The sequence below is a fragment of the Python bivittatus genome, unplaced genomic scaffold (assembly GCF_059951505.1).
Source record: "Python bivittatus isolate LINGU-HERP-01145 unplaced genomic scaffold, Pbiv_v1 ctg000840_np1212, whole genome shotgun sequence".
NCBI classification, from domain to species: domain Eukaryota; kingdom Metazoa; phylum Chordata; class Lepidosauria; order Squamata; family Pythonidae; genus Python; species Python bivittatus.
Window position 1 is genome coordinate 32,504,232 of NW_028277113.1, and position 17,773 is coordinate 32,522,004.

The 17,773-nt window shown below is 37.3% G+C and overlaps 1 protein-coding gene across 6 annotated transcripts in view; it reads right to left on the reverse strand.

Moving 5' to 3' along the window:
- Positions 1-16,660, reverse strand: part of PTPRM (protein tyrosine phosphatase receptor type M) — a 526,420-nt gene extending 509,760 nt beyond the window's left edge. For 2 of the 6 annotated variants that reach the window (XM_088130898.1, XM_088130896.1), the window contains exon 1: positions 16,139-16,659. In XM_088130898.1, the coding sequence (XP_087987024.1) occupies positions 16,139-16,211 (73 nt within the window). In that variant the 5' untranslated portion in view covers positions 16,212-16,659. Of the gene's footprint in view, positions 1-16,138 lie in introns of all 6 variants that reach the window. The other 4 variants (XM_088130897.1, XM_088130901.1, XM_088130895.1 and 1 more) reach the window with 3 other exon arrangements.
- Between the last annotated feature and the right edge of the window lie 1,113 nt (positions 16,661-17,773).

A 17,773-nucleotide genomic window follows, 5' to 3' on the forward strand; every position in this document is an offset into this window, starting at 1 on the left:
TCATACACAGAAGAGTCTCTGATGTAGATCCTGCCCTAAATGTTGCCTTACCCTCAGAAGGCCATGCACACAATCCATCAATTTGGGGTAACGGGGTGGGGGGGGCAGAATCACACAAACTGGGCCCACTGCAAAGAACATTCCTGGCAAACATTATGTGTACTGTTTGGTACTACAAGGAATTTAGATACTTGAAGTCATTACAAAAAGGACTCGCACATAATACAGCTATAATTCTACATTAAAGAAATATTCTTCTCATCCCATATTAAAAACATTAAATAATCTTCTGCAAACTGGAAGGTTGCCCCAAAAGTATCTGAACCAGTATCAGATTCTGTCCTTGAGTACATTCACCATAAATTCAGTTTTTCAGCCATGCATGCATGTACAAATATAATTCCAGAGTGAGTGTCAAACCTAGCATATACTGAATTCAGCATGGAGTTCAAAATGATCTACACTACAAAGTATAAGACTTATTCTGGGGGGAAGGGGCGGATGGGAAAAATTAGTTAGAGAAACAGTTCTGTGAATAGTGCTTATGTTAAAAAAAATAATTCATTTTGCTATCTTAGAACCATGGTATCTCTATGGGAAATAGTTAAAACTATTTTTTTGAAATGAAGGCAGAAGTTTAAAATTACATATCTATAAAGATGTAAACTGTTCAGTAAATAGATGCCACCTTAACTCTTCATTACAGAGTAGTACTTTTAAAATGTTAAGATTCTCTAGGATATATTTTGTTTTCTCATTTAATGCAGTTTAGAATTCCTTTCTCTACAAAGGTCTGCAGCAAGTTCACATAATTACAGAATCCATTTAGTCAGTAAAGAATAGTATTTCTAATGTTTTTAGAGTATTTCTAAAAAACAGCTTTTCCACTTATTTTTCCATCAACTTTGTACATTTGCTATATAGTCTCCCAAAGCTCAGTGAACTAATTCATCATTGCAAAGATTTAATATTTATACTTTTAATACAATTAATAATTTAAATCATAAATTTATAAACCTATTGGAAATTTTTTTAAAAAATCTCAACCCCAAATCAGAGAAACTCTACCCAAGAGGGAGATTAAGAAGTGGCAAGGCAGGCCACAGCATATAAATAGAGAGCAAACCCCATCCCATTTTAGCACTAAAGATGTTACCTAACCAGGTAATGAAACGTTTGCAAGAAAAGAACCAAGTTCAGAGAACCCCAAGGACCCCATAGATTAAGAAGTGCATAAAAAGTCATCACTCATAACTAATGAATATTCTTTATAATAAAGAACAACTTGTAATATTATTATTTATATGTTATTTAACTTTCCATGCAATGATGAACAAGTTAGTATTATAAATTTGAATGGAAATTGGTAACTTCTCATTTCTAATCTCGACCAATGGTCACCATACAACTCTTCTAATTTTCCTTGAAATATGTCCATGTCTTCCCATTGCTGTCACTGTTGCCTATTTGCTATCCCTTTATCTTTGTGCCAGAGGAATAAGCAAGAGTAGTTGCGGTTTCTTCTTTTTATTAATATCACTACTCAAACTCAGAGGAGACAGCTAAAGAAGCAGTGACATCAAGAAGATGGAATAGCAGAGCCAACAAGTTCTGTAGTTGGCAGTAGAGTCTTGCTGGAGATTGGCTTCAGCAAGTGCCGAAGATGCCAACCCCAAACAATGGCCCTGATTAGCATCCAAGGCCTCTTCCCAAAACAATGTTATTTAAATTCTTTTCTAGTTTTATATAGTATTATTCTTTCTTTTATGTAACTTAAATCTATTTTTAAAAATTAAGCAACACACACACACACACACACTGCTTAATTTTTAAAAATAGATTTAATGAGACGTTTCTTACTTATTACATATACATACGCAGAGAGAGAGAGATTGTTACTTTGCTGTAAAAAAATCCATTAAGCAACAGTATCATAATATCTTTATTGGACCAATTAAGAAGTTGTATAAAAGTAAGCAAGTTTTTATGTTAAATCAAAATTGTTTATCAATCTGGATGGTGTAAAAAAAAAGGCAGAGTCAAGAGGTATAGAAACAGATGTTGCTCAGCATTATATAAGGCCCAATTCTGCAGTTTATCACAATTTATGATAGAAACAGAACAGACTTAGGGGAAGTGACAGACCCAGAAAGCAGAAGTGCTCCCCCTTGAAAATATAAAAATCAGCCTTTATTTGGAGCTGCTACTAGCACAAACAGAAATATATGAGTCCCTTGCAGTAAAGACAGCAGAAGAGAAGGAAAAAGATAATTAATTCTAGGTGGCATAGTATGTATTACAAAAGTCCATTCAGAAAGTTATATCCCATGTTATCTATTTATAGGCTTCCTAATTAACTGCTTATTTTTTATTTTCAAAGAAAAAGAGTTACAGTTCTCTGACCTACAGAATATTATGCTCTTTTGTGCTAAGAATAGTCTAGCCTACTTAACTATGTAACACTTTCTCTATTTAAGCTTAAATGAGCAGTGGACTTTGACTATCCATCATCATGCTCCATATCTCCATAATAATTAAATTATCATAGGTTTTAACTTAAAGTTTGGGCAATTTATTTTCAACTTTGTATCTGAACTCAGAAAAGAAGGGAATGGTTCACTGCTCCTTTAGGGAAAAGAACATGACACGTAGTGCAGCCTTAAGCATGCTTAGTCAAAATAAATTCTGCCAAATTGAAGGATATTTAATTAAATATGCATTAGAAAGCAACTTGAAAAAATAAATAGACGATTCATGTGTAGTACTGCCAGGGTCCTTTATGCATGTACGTAAACTTGTACACATATGAATACAGACAGAAACAGGAGGAAACTTTTCACTGATACAACTTGACTACACTGAAAATATATGTACTTAAACTTGGGGAATATACTCTGTCGATGATATTCCATCAAATTACATGTCAACCTAAGAGCAATTAATTGTTAATTAGTCACAAGGGAGAAAACAAACAGAGGTTTGCTCTAATCCAAATTGCCCTTCTCTATATATGCTCTTTAAGAAGCATGAGAAAGCACAGAGAAAGCATGCAGACCATGGTTTTGGAGACTCCTTAATAACAGCTACATTGTGGATTATGTGCCTGAGACAGAAGAAGGAGGGCCGTAGAACAGAAGAAGCAACAACAGTCTGAGCTACTGCCTACGTACTTCTTCCATAGGGAAGCATTTGAGGATTTTTCTGAATTTTTTTTCTCTACAACTGCATTTAGGATCTGGCCCATTCACTATTCCTTTTGTTAGATTTTCCCATTCTGTTCAATTTTCAGAGAGTTATCTTGCTGTCCCAAGCCCCTTTACCTAATTTCTTTCCAACATTCCGTTGTGTTGAAACAATAACAGAGATGCCACTTAATCAATACCCACAGAATATTAGTTCAGCCTTCACTGTTATTTTTCACACAGTTTATGGTAAATCTGTGACAATTGCCTATACTAACTATCTCTCTCTTCTCGCTTTATATATTACATTGGTGATCAAATACTCCAAGTAATGTATGAACCAGACTTCAGATCTGATCTGCATCCAATAATTATCAATAGCTCTAAAAAAAGTTTTGAACCTATTGTGTGTCAGTTCTTTCTTATACTTTCCTCAGAAGTCATGACTTTATCCTCACTAGAATCTAGCTGTTGTGTGCATTTTCTTCTGTAATAATAATATTGTTATGTTCTTCTAACACAGTTGTCATAAGACTAACAACTGACTGAAAAGAACCATTTTCCTCTAAATGCTTAGTACCGTTTTGACACTGATTCTGTTTTCACTTTTCATAACCCAAAACCAAGCTAAACAACCAGTTCATCTGCTGTGAAAAGAGAGACAGTGGATATATCCACTGTAATATCCTTTTGGTACTCATTCCAGTATCAAATGAGAGCCAGTTTGGTATAATGGTTCAAGCACCAAGCTAGAAACCTGGAAACTGTGAGTTCTAGTCCCAGCTTTGTGATCTACCTAAAACTTAAAAAATGACCATGACAACTGAAAGGCATATATTGCCAATTTCATCTAGATCCACTTAAAACCATGGGGGGGGGGAATCTGTTTTTCAATTTTGCAGCCTCCCCTTAAATTGCTTTCTTAGGAATTGTGAATTTATTTTAATATAACAAACAAAGAAGCTGGGGGAAATGACCAGGTTCTGCCATTCCTTGCATGATTTCCCTTATTCTTATTAGACCACCATGTGTTCAATTTTGAGAAATAAATATTTGAAAGACAGCTATGTAGTATACCTTGCTTATTGTATAATTTGTCTCTTACTTGGGACAGTAAAGGTAACCAACATGCTACTACTACAAAAAAAAGCTTTCCTTTGTAATTAAATATGATTCTGCTGATAAAAGATTGTCAAGAAACAGATGCTAGTTCAGTACCTCAAGTCATTTCTGACTTAAATATTGGCACCAGGACAATTAATTGGGCCTGAAAATAAACAGGCAGCTGCTACTTGCTTTAAACTTGATATAATATGCAAAAAATTAGTTGAGACAACTAAAATTCTTGACACCATATTCTGCACCAGTGGAAAGTTTCCTGTTATTTCCAAGACCTGCCTCATTTATAATGTATTACAGTAATACAAATGAGAGATTACCAGAGTATGGATTATAGTATCCAGACTACTTCCTGCTGATGAAGCACCTGAAGCTGGCAAAAAAAGGCTTTAGCAACAAAACAGGATTGCCAACTCTTCTACTAATTATAATTATATCTATACATAGCTTTATTAAAGGGATGAAAACATTACTTTAATATCAGTTATGATGTTCAGAGTTTAGAGACACCGAGATAGCAATGCACCATCATTAGGCAAATCCTGTGCAGTCACAGTGTCCCACGGTTACATGATCATAATTTGCAACCTCCTGTCGGCTTCCCCATTGTCTCTGCTTGCCAGAAGCCAGCAGTTAAGGTCTTAAATGGTGATCACATGACTGTGGGATACTGCGACCGCTGTAATTGTGAGCCACTTACCAAGCACCCAAATCATGATCATATGGCCGTGGGGACGCTGCAACAGCCACAACTATGAGGAATGGTCGTTAAGTCCCCTCGTTCAGCACTGTCATAACTTCAAACAGTTGCTGAATGAGTGGTCGCTGAATGAGGATTACCTGTTTGAGCCTTCTTTCCTATCCACCTCAGCACACCACAGTGCAAATTACAGATATGAGAACCATCTCAAACTCACACTAAAGCTCCCTTTCCTTGTGCTAGCTTGTTGATTCAGACCAGGAAAGATGCTTCCAATAACACACCTCCAACTTGCTTTTTAAAAACCAATCACACAATTGCTAGCTATTTACATTTTATCTGATTAGGCTCTTAAGAAGGAATCCTCTGCCCACATTTAAGAGGGGAAACTGAATGAATTGAGTGTTACCATCACCACACAGTTAGCTCCAAAGATAGCAACTCGCAGAGGCATGCTGAGACAGCTGGAAAAAAAGAGAATTGGTTTTGCTTTAAAATTCATTTCAATCTAGTAGTTGTCAATCTATTTCTCTCTATCTATAATCTAGCACTGACAATAAGATTTCTAATAGTCTTTTTCTTAAGGGTTGTGGGTTCAGATCCCAAGTTCACTTTGAAAAGAGACAGAGGTTAACTCTGATTAATGCCCATTATCTTTCTCTGCACATGCCCACATTCAACCTTACCTAAAAACAGATGAACTAATTAAATCCACCCCAGCAGTGTTTCAATATGTTATCACTTCCCTGGCAACAAAGATGGGAGTACAAGTTTGAGTATAGGCACTTAAAAAAACTTGTTAGTGAATATTACTATTGTAATACTATCCATTTTTCCTCTTAACAACAACTTCTAACATTACAGATGCCATCAAATGCTAAGCAGGTTCTCATGTCTTCCATCTGTTCCTTTTACACAAAGCATTCATACAGAGGAAACATAAGCTCTGACCACATAATACTCACTGATAAGAGGATGAATGGCAATTTTTTGTAAAATTTTACAACAGACAGACAAGGGATACAGTAATGCAACTATCATAATAAACAAAGAATAGATAAGTTAAGAGATGAGATACGGGAAGAAGAGATCTTTTGTTGTATTTTAAGAGGAAGTGATAAGTTTCTAAAATTGTTCATACTTGTTATGAAGGGGGAAGTCATTTCTTTATATATTTCTTTTTCTTTCTTTTCTGCACTATTTTTTCTTTTTTTATCTTTTTTCTTTTAGTTTGTATTAGTTCTTATCTTTTAATTGTAATATCCAGCAAAATTATTATAAAAAAATAAATAAAAGCTTTCTGTGGAGCTATAAAGAGTCCGACGGCATGCAGGAAATGAGTATTTAACAATTTTATTAGAAGTGTGCACGCATTTACATAGCACCTTACTGTCTTTTGGATCCTAACCACATTTCGCCAGCTTACAGCTATTTAACTGTAAATGTTCATTAAGACATTCAAAACAAAGGAACTACCATGTTGTATAAGAATAATATCTATTCATACAAGAACATTAGGCTACAGTTCATTAAATAACCATGTGAAAATTTCAGTGCTTGAAGGGAGTCCCTATCCTAGTATGTCTGGATGTAGTCTGAAACCAGATTATACTAACAATTGCAATAGCTAGCAGACCTTCCAACTCTCTGAGATGACAATTACCACATACCAGTTGTCAGTTTCATCAAATTGGTATGAATATTCTTTCTAAAAATTCTTATGCTCCCACTTTAGTACCATTCTAATTATCACTCAAACATTAGAATTCCCTGTTAATACAAGACTTCTGGGGAAGCAATGGTGGACTGAAGACAGCCACAGCAGAGAGACCAATGAATGGATCGGCTTCTCAGAACCCCTCTCCAGATCAAGGAGATGACTAAGATAACCCACAATTTTGCTCCATATAGAGGCTCGCCCTCAAAGAGACTGCAAAATAGCAATCTCCGATGGGTTTGAGAGCTCTGGGAGCCAGGGAAAACCATCCTACCTAAGCCACGGCTTGGCACCTTCAAACAGACGCTGGGTTCACACACTTCCTCTCTTAACTACCTTGGGAAATTGCTTGTTATTGATCTTTTGAATGTTAAGAACCTTCTGAAGGGCAAGTTCCATTATACCAGGAGAGCTTCCTTCTATCCTGGATGAAAGAAGTTTCATATAAGTTGAAGGAATAAAAAGAAAAAAAAAATTTTTGGAAAACAGCAAAAGAGGGACTAGAATGTTGATTCTGGAAAGTTAAAGGGTCAGATGGATTTGAAAGAATATTTCCTGTGGGTTGTTTAAAATTTTATAAAGTATATATGAAGATTTTGAAATTAACTGTAAGAAATCTATGGGAAAGTTTTGCTGATTGTAAAATAAACATGGTAAGAGCAGACTTTGAAGGTTGACTAGAGGAAACCAAAGAGAACTAAGGATTACAATTAAAGGAGAAGAGACCTATTAATACAATGGAGCAACAGTATCTGACTATAGAAGAAATTAAGGCTGTCTGGGAAGAATGTACTCAGAAACTACTTTCAAGATTGTCTGCCTCTATAAAAATGGATCTAACAGAGGCTGCAGAAGAGGAACAAATTTTATTGGACAGAATAAAGACTCAGGCTGACTTGAATGTGGATTTGAAAATGGATTTTAAAAAAATGCCAGACTACTAGAGTGATGTGGAAAAAGTTGATGTGGATTTGAAAACGGCTTTAAAAATGACAGATTATAAGAGTGATATGGAAAAAGATGCCACAATAGATTTACAAATGAAACTGGCTGATATTTCAATAACTGAAGTGGACATACAAGTAATAAATCAGAAGAGGGACTTGGATAGCCTCCTCTGATTTCCAAAAGGGACGTGTTAAACTACTGAAGCTGTTCCTCAGAGGAGACAAAGAAAAAATGATAAGAAATCAACTTCTGGGATATTACTTGATGGGATTAAAGACCAAGCTTTTTAAAAGTAAACAGAAGGACTATAATTTATTTGATCAGAGTTAAAATTTGTATGTTGTGGTTTCTGGTTGCTATTAATGGATTTTTTTCTTGACCAGGACTGAATGGGGAGGCTTTGAAGATTTGTTTATAAATGGGGAGAGATTTCTTTTGCTTTACTCCTCAGAGAAAGTGATAAGTTGGTGTATAAAATGGATTTATTTGATTAAGGTTAAAATATATATGTTATTATTTCTGGTAGCTCTTAATGGGCTTTTGCTGAATAGGACTGAATGATGAGTTTTTACAATTTGTTTACTGATAAAAGATAAGATATGGGAAGAAGAGATTTTTTTTTATTATTGAAATACCAGAGAAGGTGTTAAGTTACTGAAGTTGTTTATACTTGTCTGGAGAGAGGGGGGAGTCATTTCTTTATATTTCTCCTCTTCATATTTTTTTCCTTTTTTTTCTTTTTTATCTCTGCATTTTTTCTTTACTTCACTTTTTATATTATATGTATTAGTCTTTTATCTTTATATTTGTAAACTTTAATAAAATTATTACCAAAAAAAAAGGGAAACCCATTGTGGGTTCAGTGTCACTGGGTACTTTTATGGAACTAGGTACCATGTGTTTTAAATATATTCCAAATATCCTATGGATTTTATGTTGCTATCGTATGTCTGTTGCTATGAATGCAATGCCCAAACTGAAGAATTTATTATATATTCAAAAGGCAGCTACACCTTCAAATAAATAACAGCAGTCCTACAACACTGTACCTGATTTCTATCAAATTATTTTGAAGGTACCCAACAGCTGTTTGACCCTATGAATTTTTTTACTTTTTTGCTTCTTGAAGCGCAAAAACTCAGGTTGTACTATTGACTTTTTTTTTTAGGTCTCCCTCAGTTCAAGAGGAGTTTATTACTCAGCAGTAAAAAAATAGAACCTAGTGTTAAAGGAACAACTATCCAAAGAGCTTTGGGAAGGTACAATAAGGTTGTCATAAGCTGATATTTCATTAACATATGATCTCAAGCTAAATTAAAGTTCACTTTTATCCTGCCTTTATGCATAGCGATTCTGAATATATTCTGGCAGAATATTTAATGCTACACTTTTAGCACATGATATTTGAGAATCTCAGAAATACATATATAATGGCATATTATAGTACTATTTCACCAAACATGGACAAATTTTTTTTACTGGAATTTCTCTCTGTTAAAACTACTAGCAAAGTATAAGCTAACAACATAAAGAGTAAACAAATGATCACAAGAGTCCTTGTTCATTATGTTTTATTTTCCTTCCAAAAGGTACACATCACTATTTCAAATTATTTATTCATTTAAAAGCTTCTAATCTCTTAAGCTTGAAATATGCCAAACTCAGTCAACCCAGCCTACAATCTTGGTTTAGGAATGTGGATTTGGAGACGCAGCTACACCTAGTGATCAGCAGTAGATCACAGCAAACAAAATCTTGTAATTGAAAGATTTCACACCTTTAATATAAAAACTTAGGGAATAAGGAAAGCACATTTAAAAGGAAATTGGGAAGAACACACATTTTATAGATAATACTCAGAATAATATGTTGGCATTATTTACTAAAATAAAGCTGTACTGAAAAACTGCTATTGAATTAAATGGGACACATTGAAAAGTTGTACAATGTATCCTTTATTGTTTTTATTTTATGTCATTTGTAGTTAAGAGGTTTGTTAATTATTAACAAGCAGTTATATACAGTAGTGTAGTAGTGTTTACGTTGTTTTAGTTATCATCATTATGCAGGAAGTCCACTGATAATTTAAATTTAACTAAATAAATGCCCAGACTCCAAATAACTTATTTAGGTCTACTGAAATCTGCCCAGGAAGATTTTACCTATTCTTGTTTTATGTTTCACTGTTTTTATTTAGCCCCTGAGCTACATAAAGTGCTTTGACATGTGGCACAGGGGGCCCTCCTCTGAGTAACTCAAGTTCAGCCTTCCACAACGTGACATCCTCCAGATGTGTTCGGACTGCATCTCCCAAAATTCCCAGTTAACATGGCCCTAGGATTGCCAGAAATTGCAATTCCAATACATTTGAAGAGTACAAAGTTGTTGAAGATTGCTTAAGTCCAACTTAAGTTGGTGGGTGAACTATAAGTACTAACATGGTGAAGTATAAGTACTAACATACTGTAGTTCTTTGAATTCTGAAGGTTTTTTTTAAAAAAAATAGTCTTTTAAATGGAAGTAATCCAGCTACAAGAATGATAGAATAGTTTAATGAAATAACTTTTTAATATTCAACTACTGGGCAAGGCTGAGGTATGGCCAAATCAAAGCATGCTGAATACTTATCAAGAATGCAGCAGTTTCTTTCAAGGAACTGCAGCATCTGATTTGCTTGAAGGTCAGTTATTTTGGCAAGTTTGTTAATTTATCTCAGTTCAGTTCCCAATGGGAAAGTCAGCTGTACACACATCACAAGTGGCTGGAACATTTTCTCAGACAAAGAAGACACGGGGCATTTTCTGTTCCCTCTATCCTCAATTATTACTTGATTGGTGAAGCTGAGTATACAAGCATGCATTCTGTGTTCGGCAACTATGTGTGAATTCAGACTTTTCAACTGTCATTCGAAAAGATGACATCAACAGTTAATGCTTTAAAATAATATATGTTTTGCTTGGTTATTTTAAAGTACTGTAATTTTTCCTACAGAATCTGATAACTAAACTGTGAAACCAAAGATGCATTATAGAAATTCTTCAGTGTAATAACATCCTTGTAATAGGCTGTAGGGTATACTTTTCTCTTCTATATTATCATAATAACAGTGCCATTTTAATCAGTGACTGAACAGAAAACTTTAATTTTTTAATAAGTAACACAAGACAAGTCTGATATAGTTTCAGCATTAACATCATCACATAACTACAGACATAGACAAGAAACAAAGTATTAGGAAAGCAAAAAGTGTAGTTGAAACCCCTATCATTGGAATTCCACATCTAAGGCCAAGGGAAAACAATGAGACAGTTCCCAGGGCTGCATAAACATCAAGGTAATCCTGTATTTGCCATTTTTAGTATTTTACAGCAGCACAATACCCACAGAGGTCTTTGGACTGGGATCACGCCGCTTAGAAACTATCACAAAAGAAACAAAAGAAATTGATGGAAGATGCACATAAGTATGTTTTAGACCTCTGTGGATGAAATGATATACAGTGGTACCTCAGGTCACGAACTTAATTCATTCCGTGACTCTGGTCGCGACCCGAATTGGTCGTGACCCGAATCAAATTTTCCCATAAGGTTCAATGTAAATACGGTTAATCCGTTCTGACCCCTACGAATTTGGTCGCCAACCAATTTTGGTCGCGACCTGAATCAAATTTTCCCACAAGGTTCAATGTAAATACGATTAATCCATTCTGAACCATATGTATTTTTTTTAAACCACAAAAATATGACACAAAGTACAATACAGTACAGTATGGAGAACACTAACCTTGCTTGAGGCGTGGAGGACAGGAAGGCGGGTGGGGAGGCGGTTATTGTTTGGAGGGAGAGTTCTCCTCCCTACCGGAAGCCACGACGACGTGTGTCAGCAGGGAAAATGGCCATGGATCCTGTTCGTCACCCGAGTTTGCGAACAGAAGCAAAATTTTGCAAATGGTGGTGTTCATGACCCAAACTGGTCGTGAACAGAAGCATTTGTGACCTGAGGTACCACTGTATTGTTCTAAATTGTAAGACTTGCAGCCCCACTTCCTTTAGGACCTCAAGGCAATTTTTATGGTGATCTCTATTAATTTTATCCCATAACAAGAACTCTGTGAGGTAGGTTGGATTGAGAGAGAATGACTGGCCCAAAGTTATCCAGTAAGTTTCCATGGGATGAATGGACTTGTACCAGGGTCTTCCAAGTTCTAGCTATCCTTTAACTACTATACTACACTATAGTTATGGGGTAATCATTACTCCACATGAAATGCTTTCCAGTGAGGTTACTTGACCAATCCAACATGAAAGTTAAATGATTAGCCAAACACAGAGAAATAAATTGACATGTACAGATGTATAGCAGATGCAGACAATGATTTTCTCAATGCAGCTGAAGCTGAGAATAGTGTAAATCACTTGGACCATATCCTCAATATACTAGTCCAATAGTCTCTTATAGTGCCTAGAGTCTGTTGCATGAATATTACATTTAAATAAGAGTCTATGTGCTTCAACCCAAATACACAGACACAAAACACACACAGGGCAGCACTATTTAATAAAAATGTCCAGCATACACAAACATACTTCACTGGGAATAAGGCTGATACTCAGTAAGCTGCTGGTACAGATGGCATTATTTCAGTTTTCTCCCATGTTACGCATGTATCCACAGAGCTTTTGTACCAGCTGTGTCATAATTCTGCATTTTTGATCCAATGAAACTTCTGAATTTAACGATTAAGTTAACTTGTATTTAACCAAACAGGGATTGCAGGATCAGAATTTTTATACATATCACTGCACTCCATTTACCAATGAATGATGTGTTACATTAATGGAAATATATTTTAATAACTACAGCTTTGCTTTTGCAAGTATTTATTCAAGAATATTACAACACTGCTCTTAACTTTAATGTATTTGCTTATACTATTAACACTATCAGTATGACTTTCAAATGCTGATTTATTTTTTCAGTCATGACTACTGCTTTTACAGATGCTGGTTTGTAATCCAGTAGATTTCCACTGTACTGTTTGAACCTTTCAATTTAAAAACAAAATAACAGAAAGAAATGAATATACCTTGTAAGAAATTAAAGATATTACAGGTAATTAAGGCCTTAAACTGCTTCCTCATCACTTTTTTATACTCTTCACATTATTTCAGACCTATTAGTAGAAGCCCATAAACACATCATTAAATAGAAATTAAAATCCAGTTCTGGTGCTGTGGCAGCAAACAGAGCAAAATTTCATTCTGACAACACAATTAAAATGTTAGTATGAAATCCTAACTCTTTTGAATAAATGGTTTCAGGATTGGAGCATCAGTTGTCTGCATCTTATAAAGTAAGTGTACAGCCAAATAACAGGCCTTTCTGTTTCTAGGACAAGTTTATTTTAAAAAGCACCAAGTTTCTAAATATTGTTTGATGTATAGCCATTTTTTAAAAAAAGATTCTTATAAATATACCTTGTTTTCAAATTCCATCATTCAAATTCCATGATCAAGAAAGATCATCAAAAGCCTCTCTTCATTTCTCTAATGTGGTTCCTTTGAACAAATTTCAAAATGTGTCTTCTCTGGGTCATAAATAACCTATCAGATAAACAGACTACAAAACTGCATGCTAGAAATAGTATCTGATTTTCAGCAATTGTTTCAATAGCCATATTTCAATAATAACTATTAAATAAGCTTGCGTATATTAAATAAATATATGCAAACTTTATTAGGATAGGGTGGCCTATTAACTGTGCTGAAATTCCATGGGCATCTAAAATTTCATAATAAGAAACAGAACTGCTTTTTTAGGATGAAAATGTAAAAGTTTTTCAATAATCTGAAAACATTAGTGTTTACATAATCTTGGACTTTAATCACAATAACAATTATTGACATAATCAAATAAGTGTTTGCTTACTTTGTAATCAATTCTCATTACTATCTTAAATATCAGGGGCTTGAATATAAAATTTGTCAATGAATAATTTCACAGAAAAAAATCAATGCTTTTATTGTTAATTTGTTCTCCAAGAATTGTTTGAAAGCTTAGAAACAGAAACTTTAAAGCAGTCTTTTACAATATGATTCTTTTTTTTCCCTGATCACAATTTGAAAATTCTACATTAAGATTCAATATTTGATATTAAAAGGAAAGTTAAATGTTTTAGAAAACGCTTTTCTGATTTTAAAGATTTATTATTTGAGTAACTGAATGTATGATACTTTTAGAGTGATATAATTAACTACATGTCTGGATTTATTTAGTAAAGCTACTACACCAATAACACAACACCATTCTTAAAGTAGGTGCTCACTTCAACATTCAATATATTACTCAAATTTTGATGGTTAAGTATTATTACAAATGATTTAATTCTACAGTGAATATACAAAATGTTAGTCTACTACACTTTCATTTTCCAATAAGTTAGACAGGCCAGTCAATAGTGATATATATGGTACCTTCTATTTTGTAGAAAGACTGACCCAGATAATTATAACAGCAACTCTCTTAGCATAAAACTGTCCACATCCAACACATGTAACTGGTTCAAAATCATGGACTTGCAAAAACACCTCTCTTCTCACCTAGTATGAAAATCAGCTTATGTGACCTCGAACACTGCAGAGGTGGACTAAAAAGTATTGCTATTAAAGTAAAGACAGCAATAATAATATTGGTTAGCAGTTACACATAACTCTAAACATCCAATTCAACAGGAATAATCATTTTTCTCAACAGTTTTGACAAAATGTCAAGAAAATTATGCAGCTAGGCACTGAGGTACAGCTATATTTGAATAACGTAAGAACTAATTAAAGCATGGATTTGAAGACTTCCAGTAATAGAAACACTGTATGTTAAATTTCATAATTCACAGCTATGCATAAGATCACTGAAATCACAGAGGGAGCCAGGGGGAGCTTTTCCTCAATGCTGTGCTTCATAGTGAAGCAATCTCTGGAACATCTTTTACACCAATGAACCTCCTGACTTAACTATGGATGGAGAAGAGAATTTTGAGGAACCACAGACTTGTATTTTCTGAGCTTCCCTAGAGCACTCCATTAAACTAGGCTATGTCAATAGAAGTAAGTGTGGATTTTTGAGACCCAAAATTTAGTTACGCAAGGATGCTTCAGCACACAAGACCAAGTTAGTGCACAAAGCAGCAAACTCTCTGCAGCAGAGGCAAGCAGAGTCCTACTTCCGCTCCTAATCAAAGAACGCACGACATGGAACCCAGATGTCTTCAATTTCTGCCATAGGTTTTTACAGTTCAAGTTTTGTGTGGAAAACAAAACAATCTGAAGTTAATCATTCCTTCCAACTATGTCTTGTTTCGCAACCCAGTTACAGACCAAAATTAGGAGGTTGTGCACTACAAATATATACACATGTCATTTAACCATGTTGCTTTGCTATACATAGTGGAGGAGATCCAGGACAGAAAAGGAAGGCAGAGCAAAGAGGATGCTAAAGTAAAAGGCTGCCCGGTCGATTTTGTTTACAATAAAAGTTATGCCTTGATGAATATTGCTGTCACCAGCTGGAAGACATTAAATCCTGACAGAGGAGAAGGGAAAGAAACAAAGCACACGTGTTGCTTCCCTTCTGTTGTCCACAAGTTGTCACAAACGGTCCTGTCAACTTCTAGAGGAGCCAAATTTGCCTCCACAAACGGTCGTGCCAACTTCTAGGGGAGCCCAATTTGCGTTCAATGCAACTCCGGAAGGTCCATCCCTTTCTGCATCTCCAGCCATGTTACCAACTGCTGTCAAAGGGCTTGAACACACCGCCTAGTGTCTGTGCAAGCTGCCCAGGTCCAGCGGGTGCCTAGATGATTTCTGAGCAACGGAGCCTTTCTGCTCCACTGCCAACCACTCGCCAGAAGCCCACCGAGCAGAGCGTGCAGCGGTAAAGATCCATCTCCACGCCAGCCCTGCCTGGACGGAGCGTCCCGAAAAGAAAAGGAATTCAGAATTGGTCAACCTCCCTGCCACCGCCCTCAAGCTGCTGGCCAGCAGCCGAAAGTTTATAAGGCTCTGGATTTAAACCGCCCTTAAAGCTCCCCTCAAAGCCTGGCCCGAATCCCGATCTCCTGGCTGAGAAGGTTTTTCTCTTCGCCTCTCCGAGGCTGGCTCAAGCGTGCCAGACTCGATCCAAGTCTCTCCCCCTTCCTTTTGCACTTTTGCACTAGGCAGCCAGACTAACGGGTTCCCTCCCACCGCGCCTGGAACTTCCCTGCTCTCTTCCAGGCGTCTCTCCCCTTTCCCCCCTGCTATTTTTTTCCATGCAGGCAGCCGCTCCAAAGGTCACACCCGTACGAGGGAAAAAATCATTCCCAATACCCAGCGGTAGCCCACCCGTGAGAGGCTCCCCATCCATGCCTTGCTCCGGGAGTCCAGGCTTCGTTTTTGCTCGCAGGGAAAGGGGGGGGGGGGCTCCGGGGTGTCTTACCTGTGACCGTCTCTGCTCCCGTTGCCAGCAAAAGTCCAGCCAAAGTCAGGAGGCAAGTTTCAACTTTCCCCATATTTCCTTTCCTCGTACAAAGACCCGTCTCCGGCCCTCCCAGGTCGGGGGGGAGGCTAGAATGGGCGCCACAGCCCCCTCCGTGGCCCCTTCTGGACGGTGCCCGCTTTTCGCAGAGGGGGCGGCAAGAGCCGCTCCGTTTACTCCTCGCGCCGCCGAGCAGTCCCGCCGGCGGCCGGGCAACTCCACTCAGCCCGCGCTTCCTGTTGCGCCGCTCCAGCCCCGCAGCCTCTCAGCCAAGCGCGCCGCGCCGCGCCGTCTTCGCGACGAACTCGCTTCTCGCTCTAGAGTCCCCGCACTGACTCGCGGTCCCCCCGGCAGGCAGGCGAGCAGGCAGCGGAGAGCGAGCTGCCAAGTCACGCCCAGCCGCCGACAGCGCCGCCTTCCCCCGCTAGAGGGCGAGTGGCGGCGACAGAAGCAGCACCTCCGCCAGCCGCCAGCCAGGCGGCCTGGCTGGCGACTCGAAAGACGCTGCTCTTTCTCTGTGGCGGAAGGCGAGGAGGGAGGGAAGAGCTAACGGGACAGGCGTGCTCGCCCGCGCTCGCTAGCTGAGTGCCGCTCCCCTCAGAAAGAAGCGGTTCGGTAAGAACAGCGGACTCAAACAAGAGGACTGCGAGCGAGGGAAAACAAAAGGGAACAAAATAGGAACTACCCATAAAAATAGCAGGAAGGAGGGAGTCCCGTGCCTAGAATAAACTATAGCGAGTTTGTATTATGCAGCAGCGTAGGCGGGCAGAGCAGTCATAGCTGCAGGAGGCAAAACCTGAAATTATTTCAAGACTTCGCTTTGTGGGCCTGGTGCAACCTCACATCGCTGCTAACCTTCACTGTTGGAATGTTTTCAGACACTCGAAAATGCAAACATCAAAGCAAAATGATTAGGCCCGTTTTTACAGCCGAGTGTGTTGACCCCGGGAGTCTCAAAATGGTGGAACTATCACAATACAGAATTTGGAACTGCCATGTGGTTGCTCTAGGCTCTTTTGTAGTCTTCTTCAAAAGAAGGAAAAACTGTTCAGTGTACAAGCTCAGAGAATATATTCTGTCGGTGCATATCTGTTTAAAGCAACAGCTTTCTCTTTCCAGTTATGTCATGAACTATCTCCATAGTCCGCGCAAATCCTAGAAGTATACTCTTTTTGCAGATGTGTATGCTTTAGTGAGTAATTGTAAATAAATGTCTGTTTAAAGCAACAGCTTTCTCTTTCCAGTTATGTCATGAACTATCTCCATAGTCCGCGCAAATCCTAGAAGTATACCCGTTTTGCAGATGTGTATGCTTTAGTGAGTAACTTTAAATAAATGTCAAACCTGCAGAGTGCAGATATCCTAAATCTGTTTTCTGTTGAATGAGGATGGTGGCTAACTCAAGCCGTAGTTTCTATTTTATATGCAAAAAGAAAATGCAAAGAGAAAATATTCCCCTTCCATTTAAAACATTAACTAATCATTCAAACTAGTTCTCCATATGACAGCCAGTTTGATATAGTGGTTAATGCTACTGGATTAGAAACCAGGAGGCCCTGAGTTCTAGTTTTTCTTTAAGCTTGAAATCCAGCTGGG